This window comes from Pleurodeles waltl, chromosome 3_1, assembly GCF_031143425.1.
Source record: "Pleurodeles waltl isolate 20211129_DDA chromosome 3_1, aPleWal1.hap1.20221129, whole genome shotgun sequence".
NCBI lineage: Eukaryota > Metazoa > Chordata > Amphibia > Caudata > Salamandridae > Pleurodeles > Pleurodeles waltl.
In genome coordinates this window covers 706,524,984-706,541,889 of record NC_090440.1, presented here as the reverse complement: position 1 = coordinate 706,541,889, position 16,906 = coordinate 706,524,984, and the positions used below count along the sequence as shown (strand labels likewise).

The following is a 16,906-nucleotide window of genomic DNA, read 5'->3' as shown; positions in this document are numbered from 1 at the left end:
CCAGGCTAGCTTGAATCCAGTGGCACAGTGAGTAGGGGACCCACGTCTGGGCATACCCTTCCCATTTAGGGCAACTTTAACAACACAAAAGGATGATGGATGGAGTGCTGAACAATGCAAACACTCACCCCCAGTCACAGATCTGGGTTTAATCCATCGTTCTTTTGCTCACCATGCCACCCCAGTGTGGACCCAGCCATATGCAAATCAGTCTTGACCCTGTTCCCTCATGGGAACAGTCCAGCCCGAACTGCCAAGCCAGGTCCTCCCTGGACCGGAAACAAGCATCCTGGGACCGGTTTCAGGGTTTCACCCTTCATCAGCCAGGCTAGCTTGAATCCAGTGGCACAGTGAGCAAGGGACCCACGTCTGGGCATACCCTTCCCATTTAGGGCAACTTTAACAACACAAAAGGATGATGGACGGAATGCTGAACAATGCAAACACTCACCCCCAGTCACAGATCTGGGTTTAATCCATCGTTCTTTTGCTCACCATGCCACCCCAGTTTGGACCCAGCCATATGCAAATCAGTCTTGACCCTGTTCCCTCATGGGAACAGTCCAGCCCGAACTGCCAAGCCAGGTCCTCCCTGGACCGGAAACAAGCATCCTGGGACCGGTTTCAGGGTTTCACCCTTCATCAGCCAGGCTAGCTTGAATCCAGTGGCACAGTGAGCAAGGGACCCACGTCTGGGCATACCCTTCCCATTTAGGGCAACTTTAACAACACAAAAGGATGATGGACAGAGTGCTGAACAATGCAAACACTCACCCCCAGTCACAGATCTGGGTTTAATCCATCGTTCTTTTGCTCACCATGCCACCCCAGTTTGGAGCCAGCCATATGCAAATCAGTCTTGACCCTGTTCCCTCATGGGAACAGTCCAGCCCGAACTGCCAAGCCAGGTCCTCCCTGGACCGGAAACAAGCATCCTGGGACCGGTTTCAGGGTTTCACCCTTCATCAGCCAGGCTCGCTTGAATCAAGTGGCACAGTGAGCAAGGGACCCACGTATGGGCGTACCCTTCCCATTTAGGGCAACTTTAACAACACAAAAGGATGATGGACGGAGTGCTGAACAATGCAAACACTCACCCCCAGTCACAGATCTGGGTTTAATCCATCGTTCTTTTGCTCACCATGCCACTCCAGTTTGGACCCATCCATATGCAAATCAGTCTTGACCCTGTTCCCTCATGGGAACAGTTCAGCCCGAACTGCCAAGCCAGGTCCTCCCTGGACCGGAAACAAGCACCCTGGGACCGGTTTCAGGGTTTCACCCTTCATCAGCCAGGCTAGCTTGAATCCAGTGGCAAAGTGAGCAAGGGACCCACGTCTGGGCATACCCTTCTCATTTAGGGCAACTTTAACAACACAAAAGGATGATGGACGGAGTGCTGAACAATGCAAACACTCACCCCCAGTCACAGATCTGGGTTTAATCCATCGTTCTTTTGCTCACCATGCCACCCCAGTTTGGACCCAGCCATATGCAAATCAGTCTTGACTCTGTTCCCTCATGGGAACAGTCCAGCCCGAACTGCCAAGCCAGGTCCTCCCTGGACCGGAAACAAGCATCCTGGGACCGGTTTCAGGGTTTCACCCTTCATCAGCCAGGCTAGCTTGAATCCAGTGGCACAGTGAGCAAGGGACCCACGTCTGGGCATACCCTTCCCATTTAGGGCAACTTTAACAGTGCTGAACAATGCAAACACTCACCCCCAGTCACAGATCTGGGTTTAATCCATCGTTCTTTTGCTCACCATGCCACCCCAGTTTGGACCCAGCCATATGCAAATCAGTCTTGACTCTGTTCCCTCATGGGAACAGTCCAGCCCGAACTGCCAAGCCAGGTCCTCCCTGGACCGGAAACAAGCATCCTGGGACCGGTTTCAGGGTTTCACCCTTCATCAGCCAGGCTAGCTTGAATCCAGTGGCACAGTGAGCAAGGGACCCACGTCTGGGCATACCCTTCCCATTTAGGGCAACTTTAACAACACAAAAGGATGATGGACGGAGTGCTGAACAATGCAAGCACTCACCCCCAGTCACAGATCTGGGTTTAATCCATCGTTCTTTTTCTCACCATGCCACCCCAGTTTGGACCCAGCCATATGCAAATCAGTCTTGACCCTGTTCCCTCATGGGAACAGTCCAGCCCGAACTGCCAAGCCAGGTCCTCCCTGGACCGGAAACAAGCATCCTGGGACCGGTTTCAGGGTTTCACCCTTCATCAGCCAGGCTAGCTTGAATCCAGTGGCACAGTGAGCAAGGGACCCACGTCTGGGCATACCCTTCCCATTTAGGGCAACTTTAACAACACAAAAGGATGATGGACGGAATGCTGAACAATGCAAACACTCACCCCCAGTCACAGATCTGGGTTTAATCCATCGTTCTTTTGCTCACCATGCCACCCCAGTTTGGACCCAGCCATATGCAAATCAGTCTTGACCCTGTTCCCTCATGGGAACAGTCCAGCCCGAACTGCCAAGCCAGGTCCTCCCTGGACCGGAAACAAGCATCCTGGGACCGGTTTCAGGGTTTCACCCTTCATCAGCCAGGCTAGCTTGAATCCAGTGGCAGTGTGAGCAAGGGACCCACGTCTGGGCATACCCTTCCCATTTAGGGCAACTTTAACAACACAAAAGGATGATGGACGGAGTGCTGAACAATGCAAACACTCACCCCCAGTCACAGATCTGGGTTTAATCCATCGTTCTTTTGCTCACCATGCCACCCCAGTTTGGACCCAGCCATATGCAAATCAGTCTTGACCCTGTTCCCTCATGGGAACAGTCCAGCCCGAACTGCCAAGCCAGGTCCTCCCTGGACCGGAAACAAGCATCCTGGGACCGGTTTCAGGGTTTCACCCTTCATCAGCCAGGCTAGCTTGAATCCAGTGGCACAGTGAGCAAGGGACCCACGTCTGGGCATACCCTTCCCATTTAGGGCAACTTTAACAACACAAAAGGATGATGGACGGAGTGCTGAACAATGCAAACACTCACCCCCAGTCACAGATCTGGGTTTAATCCATCGTTCTTTTGCTCACCATGCCACCCCAGTTTGGACCCAGCCATATGCAAATCAGTCTTGACCCTGTTCCCTCATGGGAACAGTCCAGCCCGAACTGCCAAGCCAGGTCCTCCCTGGACCGGAAACAAGCATCCTGGGACCGGTTTCAGGGTTTCACCCTTCATCAGCCAGGCTAGCTTGAATCCAGTGGCACAGTGAGCAAGGGACCCACGTCTGGGCATACCCTTCCCATTTAGGGCAACTTTAACAACACAAAAGGATGATGGACGGAGTGCTGAACAATGCAAACACTCACCCCGAGTCACAGATCTGGGTTTAATCCATCGTTCTTTTGCTCACCATGCCACCCCAGTTTGGACCCAGCCATATGCAAATCAGTCTTGACCCTGTTCCCTCATGGGAACAGTCCAGCCCGAACTGCCAAGCCAGGTCTTCCCTGGACCGGAAACAAGCATCCTGGGACCGGTTTCAGGGTTCCACCCTTCATCAGCCAGGCTAGCTTGAATCCAGTGGCACAGTGAGCAAGGGACCCACGTCTGGGCATACCCTTCCCATTTAGGGCAACTTTAACAACACAAAAGGATGATGGACGGAGTGCTGAACAATGCAAACACTCACCCCCAGTCACAGATCTGGGTTTAATCCATCGTTCTTTTGCTCACCATGCCACCCCAGTTTGGACCCAGCCATATGCAAATCAGTCTTGACCCTGTTCCCTCATGGGAACAGTCCAGCCCGAACTGCCAAGCCAGGTCCTCCCTGGACCGGAAACAAGCATCCTGGGACCGGTTTCAGGGTTTCACCCTTCATCAGCCAGGCTAGCTTGAATCCAGTGGCAAAGTGAGCAAGGGACCCACGTCTGGGCATACCCTTCTCATTTAGGGCAACTTTAACAACACAAAAGGATGATGGACGGAGTGCTGAACAATGCAAACACTCACCCCCAGTCACAGATCTGGGTTTAATCCATCGTTCTTTTGCTCACCATGCCACCCCAGTTTGGACCCAGCCATATGCAAATCAGTCTTGACTCTGTTCCCTCATGGGAACAGTCCAGCCCGAACTGCGAAGCCAGGTCCTCCCTGGACCGGAAACAAGCATCCTGGGACCGGTTTCAGGGTTTCACCCTTCATCAGCCAGGCTAGCTTGAATCCAGTGGCACAGTGAGCAAGGGACCCACGTCTGGGCATACCCTTCCCATTTAGGGCAACTTTAACAACACAAAAGGATGATGGACGGAGTGCTGAACAATGCAAACACTAACCCCCAGTCACAGATCTGGGTTTAATCCATCGTTCTTTTGCTCACCATGCCACCCCAGTTTGGACCCAGCCATATGCAAATCAGTCTTGACCCTGTTCCCTCATGGGAACAGTCCAGCCCGAACAGCCAAGCCAGGTCCTCCCTGGACCGGAAACAAGCATCCTGGGACCGGTTTCAGGGTTTCACCCTTCATCAGTCAGGCTAGCTTGAATCCAGTGGCACAGTGAGCAAGGGACCCACGTCTGGGCATACCCTTCCCATTTAGGGCAACTTTAACAACACAAAAGGATGATGGACGGAATGCTGAACAATGCAAACACTCACCCCCAGTCACAGATCTGGGTTTAATCCATCGTTCTTTTGCTCACCATGCCACCCCAGTTTGGACCCAGCCATATGCAAATCAGTCTTGACCCTGTTCCCTCATGGGAACAGTCCAGCCCGAACTGCCAAGCCAGGTCCTCCCTGGACCGGAAACAAGCATCCTGGGACCGGTTTCAGGGTTTCACCCTTCATCAGCCAGGCTAGCTTGAATCCAGTGGCACAGTGAGCAAGGGACCCACGTCTGGGCATACCCTTCCCATTTAGGGCAACTTTAACAACACAAAAGGATGATGGACGGAGTGCTGAACAATGCAAACACTCACCCCCAGTCACAGATCTGGGTTTAATCCATCGTTCTTTTGCTCACCATGCCACCCCAGTTTGGACCCAGCCATATGCAAATCAGTCTTGACCCTGTTCCCTCATGGGAACAGTCCAGCCCGAACTGCCAAGCCAGGTCCTCCCTGGACCGGAAACAAGCATCCTGGGACCGGTTTCAGGGTTTCACCCTTCATCAGGCAGGCTAGCTTGAATCCAGTGCCACAGTGAGCAAGGGACCCACGTCTGGGCATACCCTTCCCATTTAGGGCAACTTTAACAACACAAAAGGATGATGGACGGAGTGCTGAACAATGCAAACACTCACCCCCAGTCACAGATCTGGGTTTAATCCATCGTTCTTTTGCTCACCATGCCACCCCAGTTTGGACCCAGCCATATGCAAATCAGTCTTGACCCTGTTCCCTCATGGGAACAGTCCATCCCGAACTGCCAAGCCAGGTCCTCCCTGGACCGGAAACAAGCATCCTGGGACCGGTTTCAGGGTTTCACCCTTCATCAGCCAGGCTAGCTTGAATCCAGTGGCACAGTGAGCAAGGGACCCACGTCTGGGCATACCCTTCCCATTTAGGGCAACTTTAACAACACAAAAGGATGATGGACGGAGTGCTGAACAATGCAAACACTCACCCCCAGTCACAGATCTGGGTTTAATCCATCGTTCTTTTGCTCACCATCCCACCCCAGTTTGGACCCAGCCAGAGTGCTGAACAATGCAAACACTCACCCCCAGTCACAGATCTGGGTTTAATCCATCGTTCTTTTGCTCACCATGCCACCCCAGTTTGGACCCAGCCATATGCAAATCAGTCTTGACCCTGTTCCCCCATGGGAACAGTCCAGCCCGAACTGCCAAGCCAGGTCCTCCCAGGACCGGAAACAAGCATCCTGGGACCGGTTTCAGGGTTTCACCCTTCATCAGCCAGGCTAGCTTGAATCCAGTGGCACAGTGAGCAAGGGACCCACGTCTGGGCATACCCTTCCCATTTAGGGCAACTTTAACAACACAAAAGGATGATGGACGGAGTGCTGAACAATGCAAACACTCACCCCCAGTCACAGATCTGGGTTTAATCCATTGTTCTTTTGCTCACCATGCCACCCCAGTTTAGACCCAGCCATATGCAAATCAGTCTTGACCCTGTTCCCTCATGGGAACAGTCCAGCCCGAACTGCCAAGCCAGGTCCTCCCTGGACCGGAAACAAGCATCCTGGGACCGGTTTCAGGGTTTCACCCTTCATCAGCCAGGCTAGCTTGAATCCAGTGGCACAGTGAGCAAGGGACCCACGTCTGGGCATACCCTTCCCATTTAGGGCAACTTTAACAGCACAAAAGGATGATGGACGGAGTGCTGAACAATGCAAACACTCACCCCCAGTCACAGATCTGGGTTTAATCCATCGTTCTTTTCCTCACCATGCCACCCCAGTTTGGACCCAGCCATATGCAAATCAGTCTTGACCCTGTTCCCTCATGGGAACAGTCCAGCCCGAACTGCCAAGCCAGGTCCTCCCTGGACCGGAAACAAGCATCCTGGGACCGGTTTCAGGGTTTCACCCTTCATCAGCCAGGCTAGCTTGAATCCAGTGGCAAAGTGAGCAAGGGACCCACGTCTGGGCATACCCTTCCCATTTAGGGCAACTTTAACAACACAAAAGGATGATGGACGGAGTGCTGAACAATGCAAACACTCACCCCCAGTCACAGATCTGGGTTTAATCCATCGTTCTTTTGCTCACCATGCCACCCCAGTTTGGACCCATCCATATGCAAATCAGTCTTGACCCTGTTCCCTCATGGGAACAGTTCAGCCCGAACTGCCAAGCCAGGTCCTCCCTGGACCGGAAACAAGCATCCTGGGACCGGTTTCAGGGTTTCACCCTTCATCAGCCAGGCTAGCTTGAATCCAGTGGCACAGTGAGCAAGGGACCCACGTCTGGGCATACCCTTCCCATTTAGGGCAACTTTAACAACACAAAAGGATGATGGACGGAGTGCTGAACAATGCAAACACTCACCCCCAGTCACAGATCTGGGTTTAATCCATCGTTCTTTTGCTCACCATGCCACCCCAGTTTGGGCCCAGCCATATGCAAATCAGTCTTGACCCTGTTCCCTCATGGGAACAGTCCAGCCCGAACTGCCAAGCCAGGTCCTCCCTGGACCGGAAACAAGCATCCTGGGACCGGTTTCAGGGTTTCACCCTTCATCAGCCAGGCTAGCTTGAATCCAGTGGCACAGTGAGCAAGGGACCCACGTCTGGGCATACCCTTCCCATTTAGGGCAACTTTAACAACACAAAAGGATGATGGACGGAGTGCTGAACAATGCAAACACTCACCCCCAGTCACAGATCTGGGTTTAATCCATCGTTCTTTTGCTCACCATGCCACCCCAGTTTGGACCCAGCCATATGCAAATCAGTCTTGACCCTGTTCCCTCATGGGAACAGTCCATCCCGAACTGCCAAGCCAGGTCCTCCCTGGACCGGAAACAAGCATCCTGGGACCGGTTTCAGGGTTTCACCCTTCATCAGCCAGGCTAGCTTGAATCCAGTGGCACAGTGAGCAAGGGACCCACGTCTGGGCATACCCTTCCCATTTAGGGCAACTTTAACAACACAAAAGGATGATGGACGGAGTGCTGAACAATGCAAACACTCACCCCCAGTCACAGATCTGGGTTTAATCCATCGTTCTTTTGCTCACCATGCCACCCCAGTTTGGACCCAGCCATATGCAAATCAGTCTTGACCCTGTTCCCTCATGGGAACAGTCCAGCCCGAACTGCCAAGCCAGGTCCTCCCTGGACCGGAAACAAGCATCCTGGGACCGGTTTCAGGGTTTCACCCTTCATCAGCCAGGCTAGCTTGAATCCAGTGGCACAGTGAGCAAGGGACCCACGTCTGGGCATACCCTTCCCATTTAGGGCAACTTTAACAACACAAAAGGATGATGGACGGAGTGCTGAACAATGCAAACACTCACCCCCAGTCACAGATCTGGGTTTAATCCATCGTTCTTTTGCTCACCATGCCACCCCAGTTTGGACCCAGCCATATGCAAATCAGTCTTGACCCTGTTCCCTCATGGGAACAGTCCAGCCCGAACTGCCAAGCCAGGTCCTCCCTGGACCGGAAACAAGCATCCTGGGACCGGTTTCAGGGTTTCACCCTTCATCAGCCAGGCTAGCTTGAATCCAGTGGCACAGTGAGCAAGGGACCCACGTCTGGGCATACCCTTCCCATTTAGGGCAACTTTAACAACACAAAAGGATGATGGACGGAGTGCTGAACAATGCAAACACTCACCCCGAGTCACAGATCTGGGTTTAATCCATCGTTCTTTTGCTCACCATGCCACCCCAGTTTGGACCCAGCCATATGCAAATCAGTCTTGACCCTGTTCCCTCATGGGAACAGTCCAGCCCGAACTGCCAAGCCAGGTCTTCCCTGGACCGGAAACAAGCATCCTGGGACCGGTTTCAGGGTTCCACCCTTCATCAGCCAGGCTAGCTTGAATCCAGTGGCACAGTGAGCAAGGGACCCACGTCTGGGCATACCCTTCCCATTTAGGGCAACTTTAACAACACAAAAGGATGATGGACGGAGTGCTGAACAATGCAAACACTCACCCCCAGTCACAGATCTGGGTTTAATCCATCGTTCTTTTGCTCACCATGCCACCCCAGTTTGGACCCAGCCATATGCAAATCAGTCTTGACCCTGTTCCCTCATGGGAACAGTCCAGCCCGAACTGCCAAGCCAGGTCCTCCCTGGACCGGAAACAAGCATCCTGGGACCGGTTTCAGGATTTCACCCTTCATCAGCCAGGCTAGCTTGAATCCAGTGGCAAAGTGAGCAAGGGACCCACGTCTGGGCATACCCTTCTCATTTAGGGCAACTTTAACAACACAAAAGGATGATGGACGGAGTGCTGAACAATGCAAACACTCACCCCCAGTCACAGATCTGGGTTTAATCCATCGTTCTTTTGCTCACCATGCCACCCCAGTTTGGACCCAGCCATATGCAAATCAGTCTTGACTCTGTTCCCTCATGGGAACAGTCCAGCCCGAACTGCGAAGCCAGGTCCTCCCTGGACCGGAAACAAGCATCCTGGGACCGGTTTCAGGGTTTCACCCTTCATCAGCCAGGCTAGCTTGAATCCAGTGGCACAGTGAGCAAGGGACCCACGTCTGGGCATACCCTTCCCATTTAGGGCAACTTTAACAACACAAAAGGATGATGGACGGAGTGCTGAACAATGCAAACACTCACCCCCAGTCACAGATCTGGGTTTAATCCATCGTTCTTTTGCTCACCATGCCACCCCAGTTTGGACCCAGCCATATGCAAATCAGTCTTGACCCTGTTCCCTCATGGGAACAGTCCAGCCCGAACTGCCAAGCCAGGTCCTCCCTGGACCGGAAACAAGCATCCTGGGACCGGTTTCAGGGTTTCACCCTTCATCAGCCAGGCTAGCTTGAATCCAGTGGAACAGTGAGCAAGGGACCCACGTCTGGGCATACCCTTCCCATTTAGGGCAACTTTAACAACACAAAAGGATGATGGACGGAGTGCTGAACAATGCAAACACTCACCCCCAGTCACAGATCTGGGTTTAATCCATCGTTCTTTTGCTCACCATGCCACCCCAGTTTGGACCCAGCCATATGCAAATCAGTCTTGACCCTGTTCCCTCATGGGAACAGTCCAGCCCGAACTGCCAAGCCAGGTCCTCCCTGGACCGGAAACAAGCATCCTGGGACCGGTTTCAGGGTTTCACCCTTCATCAGCCAGGCTAGCTTGAATCCAGTGGCACAGTGAGCAAGGGACCCACGTCTGGGCATACCCTTCCCATTTAGGGCAACTTTAACAACACAAAAGGATGATGGACGGAATGCTGAACAATGCAAACACTCACCCCCAGTCACAGATCTGGGTTTAATCCATCGTTCTTTTGCTCACCATGCCACCCCAGTTTGGACCCAGCCATATGCAAATCAGTCTTGACCCTGTTCCCTCATGGGAACAGTCCAGCCCGAACTGCCAAGCCAGGTCCTCCCTGGACCGGAAACAAGCATCCTGGGACCGGTTTCAGGGTTTCACCCTTCATCAGCCAGGCTAGCTTGAATCCAGTGGCACAGTGAGCAAGGGACCCACGTCTGGGCATACCCTTCCCATTTAGGGCAACTTTAACAACACAAAAGGATGATGGACGGAGTGCTGAACAATGCAAACACTCACCCCCAGTCACAGATCTGGGTTTAATCCATCGTTCTTTTGCTCACCATGCCACCCCAGTTTGGAGCCAGCCATATGCAAATCAGTCTTGACCCTGTTCCCTCATGGGAACAGTCCAGCCCGAACTGCCAAGCCAGGTCCTCCCTGGACCGGAAACAAGCATCCTGGGACCGGTTTCAGGGTTTCACCCTTCATCAGCCAGGCTCGCTTGAATCAAGTGGCACAGTGAGCAAGGGACCCACGTATGGGCGTACCCTTCCCATTTAGGGCAACTTTAACAACACAAAAGGATGATGGACGGAGTGCTGAACAATGCAAACACTCACCCCCAGTCACAGATCTGGGTTTAATCCATCGTTCTTTTGCTCACCATGCCACTCCAGTTTGGACCCATCCATATGCAAATCAGTCTTGACCCTGTTCCCTCATGGGAACAGTTCAGCCCGAACTGCCAAGCCAGGTCCTCCCTGGACCGGAAACAAGCACCCTGGGACCGGTTTCAGGGTTTCACCCTTCATCAGCCAGGCTAGCTTGAATCCAGTGGCACAGTGAGCAAGGGACCCACGTCTGGGCATACCCTTCCCATTTAGGGCAACTTTAACAACACAAAAGGATGATGGACTGAATGCTGAACAATGCAAACACTCACCCCCAGTCACAGATCTGGGTTTAATCCATCGTTCTTTTGCTCACCATGCCACCCCAGTTTGGACCCAGCCATATGCAAATCAGTCTTGACCCTGTTCCCTCATGGGAACAGTCCAGCCCGAACTGCCAAGCCAGGTCCTCCCTGGACCGGAAACAAGCATCCTGGGACCGGTTTCAGGGTTTCACCCTTCATCAGCCAGGCTAGCTTGAATCCAGTGGCACAGTGAGCAAGGGACCCACGTCTGGGCATACCCTTCCCATTTAAGGCAACTTTAACAACACAAAATGATGATGGACGGAGTGCTGAACAATGCAAACACTCACCCCCAGTCACAGATCTGGGTTTAATCCATCGTTCTTTTGCTCACCATGCCACCCCAGTTTGGACCCAGCCATATGCAAATCAGTCTTGACCCTGTTCCCTCATGGGAACAGTCCAGCCCGAACTGCCAAGCCAGGTCCTCCCTGGACCGGAAACAAGCATCCTGGGACCGGTTTCAGGGTTTCACCCTTCATCAGCCAGGCTAGCTTGAATCCAGTGGCACAGTGAGCAAGGGACCCACGTCTGGGCATACCCTTCCCATTTAGGGCAACTTTAACAACACAAAAGGATGATGGACGGAGTGCTGAACAATGCAAACACTCACCCCAAGTCACAGATCTGGGTTTAATCCATCGTTCTTTTGCTCACCATGCCACCCCAGTTTGGACCCAGCCATATGCAAATCAGTCTTGACCCTGTTCCCTCATGGGAACAGTCCAGCCCGAACTGCCAAGCCAGGTCCTCCCTGGACCGGAAACAAGCATCCTGGGACCGGTTTCAGGGTATCACCCTTCATCAGCCAGGCTAGCTTGAATCCAGTGGCACAGTGAGCAAGGGACCCACGTCTGGGCATACCCTTCCCATTTAGGGCAACTTTAACAACACAAAAAGATGATGGACGGAGTGCTGAACAATGCAAACACTCACCCCCAGTCACAGATCTGGGTTTAATCCATCGTTCTTTTGCTCACCATGCCACCCCAGTTTGGACCCAGCCATATGCAAATCAGTCTTGACCCTGTTCCCTCATGGGAACAGTCCAGCCCGAACTGCCAAGCCAGGTCCTCCCTGGACCGGAAACAAGCATCCTGGGACCGGTTTCAGGGTTTCACCCTTCATCAGCCAGGCTAGCTTGAATCCAGTGGCACAGTGAGCAAGGGACCCACGTCTGGGCATACCCTTCCCATTTAGGGCAACTTTAACAACACAAAAGGATGATGGACGGAGTGCTGAACAATGCAAACACTCACCCCCAGTCACAGATCTGGGTTTAATCCATCGTTCTTTTGCTCACCATGCCACCCAAGTTTGGACCCAGCCATATGCAAATCAGTCTTGACCCTGTTCCCTCATGGGAACAGTCCAGCCCGAACTGCCAAGCCAGGTCCTCCCTGGACCGGAAACAAGCATCCTGGGACTGGTTTCAGGGTTTCACCCTTCATCAGCCAGGCTAGCTTGAATCCAGTGGCACAGTGAGCAAGGGACCCACGTCTGGGCATACCCTTCCCATTTAGGGCAACTTTAACAACACAAAAGGATGATGGACGGAGTGCTGAACAATGCAAACACTCACCCCCAGTCACAGATCTGGGTTTAATCCATCGTTCTTTTGCTCACCATGCCACCCCAGTTTGGACCCAGCCATATGCAAATCAGTCTTGACCCTGTTCCCTCATGGGAACAGTCCAGCCCGAACTGCCAAGCCAGGTCCTCCCTGGACCGGAAACAAGCATCCTGGGACCGGTTTCAGGGTTTCACCCTTCATCAGCCAGGCTAGCTTGAATCCAGTGGCACAGTGAGCAAGGGACCCACGTCTGGGCATACCCTTCCCATTTAGGGCAACTTTAACAACACAAAAGGATGATGGACGGAGTGCTGAACAATGCAAACACTCACCCCCAGTCACAGATCTGGGTTTAATCCATCGTTCTTTTGCTCACCATGCCACCCCAGTTTGGACCCAGCCATATGCAAATCAGTCTTGACCCTGTTCCCTCATGGGAACAGTTCAGCCCGAACTGCCAAGCCCGGTCCTCCCTGGACCGGAAACAAGCATCCTGGGACCGGTTTCAGGGTTTCACCCTTCATCAGCCAGGCTAGCTTGAATCCAGTGGCACAGTGAGCAAGGGACCCACGTCTGGGCATACCCTTCCCATTTAGGGCAACTTTAACAACACAAAAGGATGATGGACGGAGTGCTGAACAATGCAAACACTCACCCCCAGTCACAGATCTGGGTTTAATCCATCATTCTTTTGCTCACCATGCCACCCCAGTTTGGACCCAGCCATATGCAAATCAGTCTTGACCCTGTTCCCTCATGGGAACAGTCCAGCCCGAACTGCCAAGCCAGGTCCTCCCTGGACCGGAAACAAGCATCCTGGGACCGGTTTCAGGGTTTCACCCTTCATCAGCCAGGCTAGCTTGAATCCAGTGGCACAGTGAGCAAGGGAACCACGTCTGGGCATACCCTTCCCATTTAGGGCAACTTTAACAACACAAAAGGATGATGGACGGAGTGCTGAACAATGCAAACACTCACCCCCAGTCACAGATCTGGGTTTAATCCATCGTTCTTTTGCTCACCATGCCACCCCAGTTTGGACCCAGCCATATGCAAATCAGTCTTGACCCTGTTCCCTCATGGGAACAGTCCAGCCCGAACTGCCAAGCCAGGTCCTCCCTGGACCGGAAACAAGCATCCTGGGACCGGTTTCAGGGTTTCACCCTTCATCAGCCAGGCTAGCTTGAATCCAGTGGCACAGTGAGCAAGGGACCCACGTCTGGGCATACCCTTCCCATTTAGGGCAACTTTAACAACACAAAAGGATGATGGACGGAGTGCTGAACAATGCAGACACTCACCCCCAGTCACAGATCTGGGTTTAATCCATCGTTCTTTTGCTCACCATTCTCACACGTTTTTATGTTTCAACTCTCCGCAAGCATTTTTGTAAACTTCAGGTTTTCTTTGTAAAATCCATGCTCCTTAATCTTAATTTAAACATTCACTCTACTTGGGTCATTTTATAATCTGCAGTGTCCACAGGTTATTTTGCCCAAACTGCCATGTCTTTTACTTGTCAACATGGGCTGGTTTTGTGACAAAGTTGCAAGCTAATGCCTCTCTAATGGCTATTAGAAGATTGGAATGTTGAGTGCTCCATTGAAGAGAGTGGAGCAGCTCCGGAAAGGCCAGTAAAAGCCCAGAGCCTCAACATTCCAATTTTCATTCTTCACAGCAACAGCTATGAACAAAGGCATTATGTAGCACAAGGGGATATCAACACCCTTGGACTCCACCAAGCCTTTGTTTTATTAATTAGAAAATTCTGCCCTCTAGGGGCGGAATATTCTAATAGCAGAATAGCCCCACCATAGCGGGTTATATCGGCCAATAAAGGCCTGTTCCCTTGTTAAAAGTCCTCGCCTTTAATGCTGGAGCGGGCCTTTAGTGGCCGGTGGGTTATAAGGCTATACAGCATTAGTAGTAGAATACTGAAGGAGACCAGCAAAACATTTGTTGGGGCTATAGTGCAAGGGACACATGTAAGTAAACGTGCATGAATGAACTCACGAATACGCACGTGACACACCACCCACCTACTGATAACTGCTTCACCTAGATATAACATAAAGAGCGTGCCTCGAATCACGATTTATGGACCTGAGCCACTTCTATACCAGTTGTCGTTCCCCGTTTTTGTTCCAGACTCATTGTTTTGTTGTGAGTTTCCTTGTATTGCTGCACAGGGTACATGCCACAAGGCACAAAAGTTCATATTTGACAGGAAAATAGCGTTTAACCGAGGAAGTTCAGCTATGTTGTCTACTCACCGACAGAGAGCGCTCTAAGATCATCTGCTCCAGGACGTCCTGCGCTGATCTCTCCCCCTCCATCAGTGTGAACATCTCTGCTGGTTTTCTCTCTGAAACAGATAAGCGCACATTTTCACGCTGATATTTTCCGCGATTTCGAAGGCAGTGTGGCCGATTGGGAAATCGGGGACGCAGTTAGCGGAATAACACAGATGGAAAGTCAGTGGAGCTGGTAAGAGTGGGATACGCCATGGAGAACCCCGCCAAGGTCGACAATGCTCTGGTCACTATACGGGTCTTGCTGCGAATGGCGTTGCACCCCCAGTTCATTATATAGCTAGTATGCCACCCAACAGGAGATCACGGCGCCGGTTCAGTGCATCGTCAGGGGTAGTAAGCGCTATGTAAATGCAAAACACAATTTTCTCTGCCTGCAGTAGGGCCCCCGCTCATTCATGCTACGACACACATGTAAGGTGAATACTGTTAGTAGGGCTGGGATGGGAAGTGAATGAATGAACCACACGCAGGGACAGACTGGCCTGTAGGGCAATCTGGCAGCGCCAAAAGGGGCTTGCCTTACACGTCAGAGTGAAGGCCGGCATAGCTGCCAAGGTTTCATATTGCAAAGTGTGATATTTTCATACTTTCAGTGTAATTAATTGTGACATTTGAAAGACTATGAGTGAAACTTTCTTACAAGCAAAATCAAGCGATGAAGAGGAGGGAAACATATAAATATGAGCAGCCTATTGTACTCGTATCCCTTGTACACCAGCGCCACCTTGTGGCCTTTGATAAACACTGTTCGGAGTTTACCTAGCAAAGAGAAACTGGAACGAGATGGTTTTACCGCACTTCAGGACTTGTGTGACAATCTCGGGCAATGCGGGAAAAAGACCGGAAATTAGTTATTCCGACTGGAGCTGCTTGACACTTGGCAGGGTTGGGCTGGTTTTAGGGCACTGAGGGTCAGTTTCTACAGCTGATTTTCCTTATATTGCCACAAACAGTGCCCGCGGCTGCACAAATGAAATGAAAATTACCACTAAGTAATCTATTTCATTATCACAGAGACCGTCCTCCCATCCCAGTCTTCTCTCTTCGAGGAACCACACCGCTCTATTTCTCAATGCTGGAAAAATACAGATACCATTACAATTGCAACCTGTCTTAATGCTTCATTGAGTTCAGGCCCAAAGCCAGGAGCAAATATGTAGGGGGGCGTGGCCACTGTTAAACACAGCAAAGTAAATTCAATTGTTGGGGAGGTGAGATTAGCCAGCAGGATTCCAGTTTAATATGTAATTTTGTTGTGAGAGTAATATTGTTTTGTCTTTTTATTTTTTAGTATTGTACACACAATATATTTCGAAAATTAGTATCATAGTGTTTTCAAGCTCAGTGGGCTAGGAACTTTGGTTAAGAAGAGCATAGAACTGTGTAGGTGTTGTAATGGTCTCCCCTTATAATTTCAGAGAAGTCTGCAACAAAACATGTGTTTTAAAGCATTTAGGGGCATATTTACATAGAACTGGCGCAGTGCAGCGCTGTGCCAAAATTGGCAGCGTCATGCTGCAGCAGTCCTGAAATGCAGGGATGCGCTGAATTCCCTCCGCTGGCACTAAATTAGCTGCCTAACACCAAAGCAGTCACCCTTGTGCCATGGTGCAAGGATGGCTGCGTTGCTGGGGAGATGGTTTTTGTGCAGGAAGGGACACCTTCTGCACAAAAACAATCTTCAATGGCGATTTGCTCTTCCTATGTGTGCTGCACAATGCAGCACACATAAGAAGAGCAAAAAACGAGGAGAAATGAAAGCATTTCTCCTTGTTGCGCCATGCATGGCATTACATTTTGATGCTGCCACAGATTTACGATTTCTTGTAATTCTGAGGCAGCGTCAGAATACAATGGGTGTTGCTCTGGAACTACCACAGCAACACCCGTTGCACGCCACTTCCACGCAAAGAGCTGCAGGTGAAGGGACCGTATTTACAATTCACTTGTAAATACGGCGCAGTGCACTGGACTCCAGGAGCGTCACAAAAAGTGATGCTCCGGTGGCGCTAGGGGCTTGTAAATATGCCTCTAAATATGGGCCACTAATGTTGATGAAAGCTGGAAAGAAGTGAAATGCTGGTTTATGAGGAGGGGTGTCGATGTCACTCTCAAGACGCATT

The 16,906-nt window shown here is 51.5% G+C and overlaps 1 protein-coding gene across 3 annotated transcripts in view; it reads right to left on the bottom strand.

Annotated features, from left to right (window-relative positions):
• The window catches only part of LOC138284531 (antizyme inhibitor 2-like), a 142,369-nt gene that overhangs the window by 107,617 nt on the left and 17,846 nt on the right, over positions 1-16,906 (bottom strand). For all 3 annotated transcript variants that reach the window (XM_069223409.1, XM_069223410.1, XM_069223408.1), the window contains exon 2: positions 14,742-14,833. In XM_069223409.1, coding sequence (XP_069079510.1) covers positions 14,742-14,833 — 92 coding nt within the window. The remainder of the gene's footprint in view (positions 1-14,741; positions 14,834-16,906) is intronic.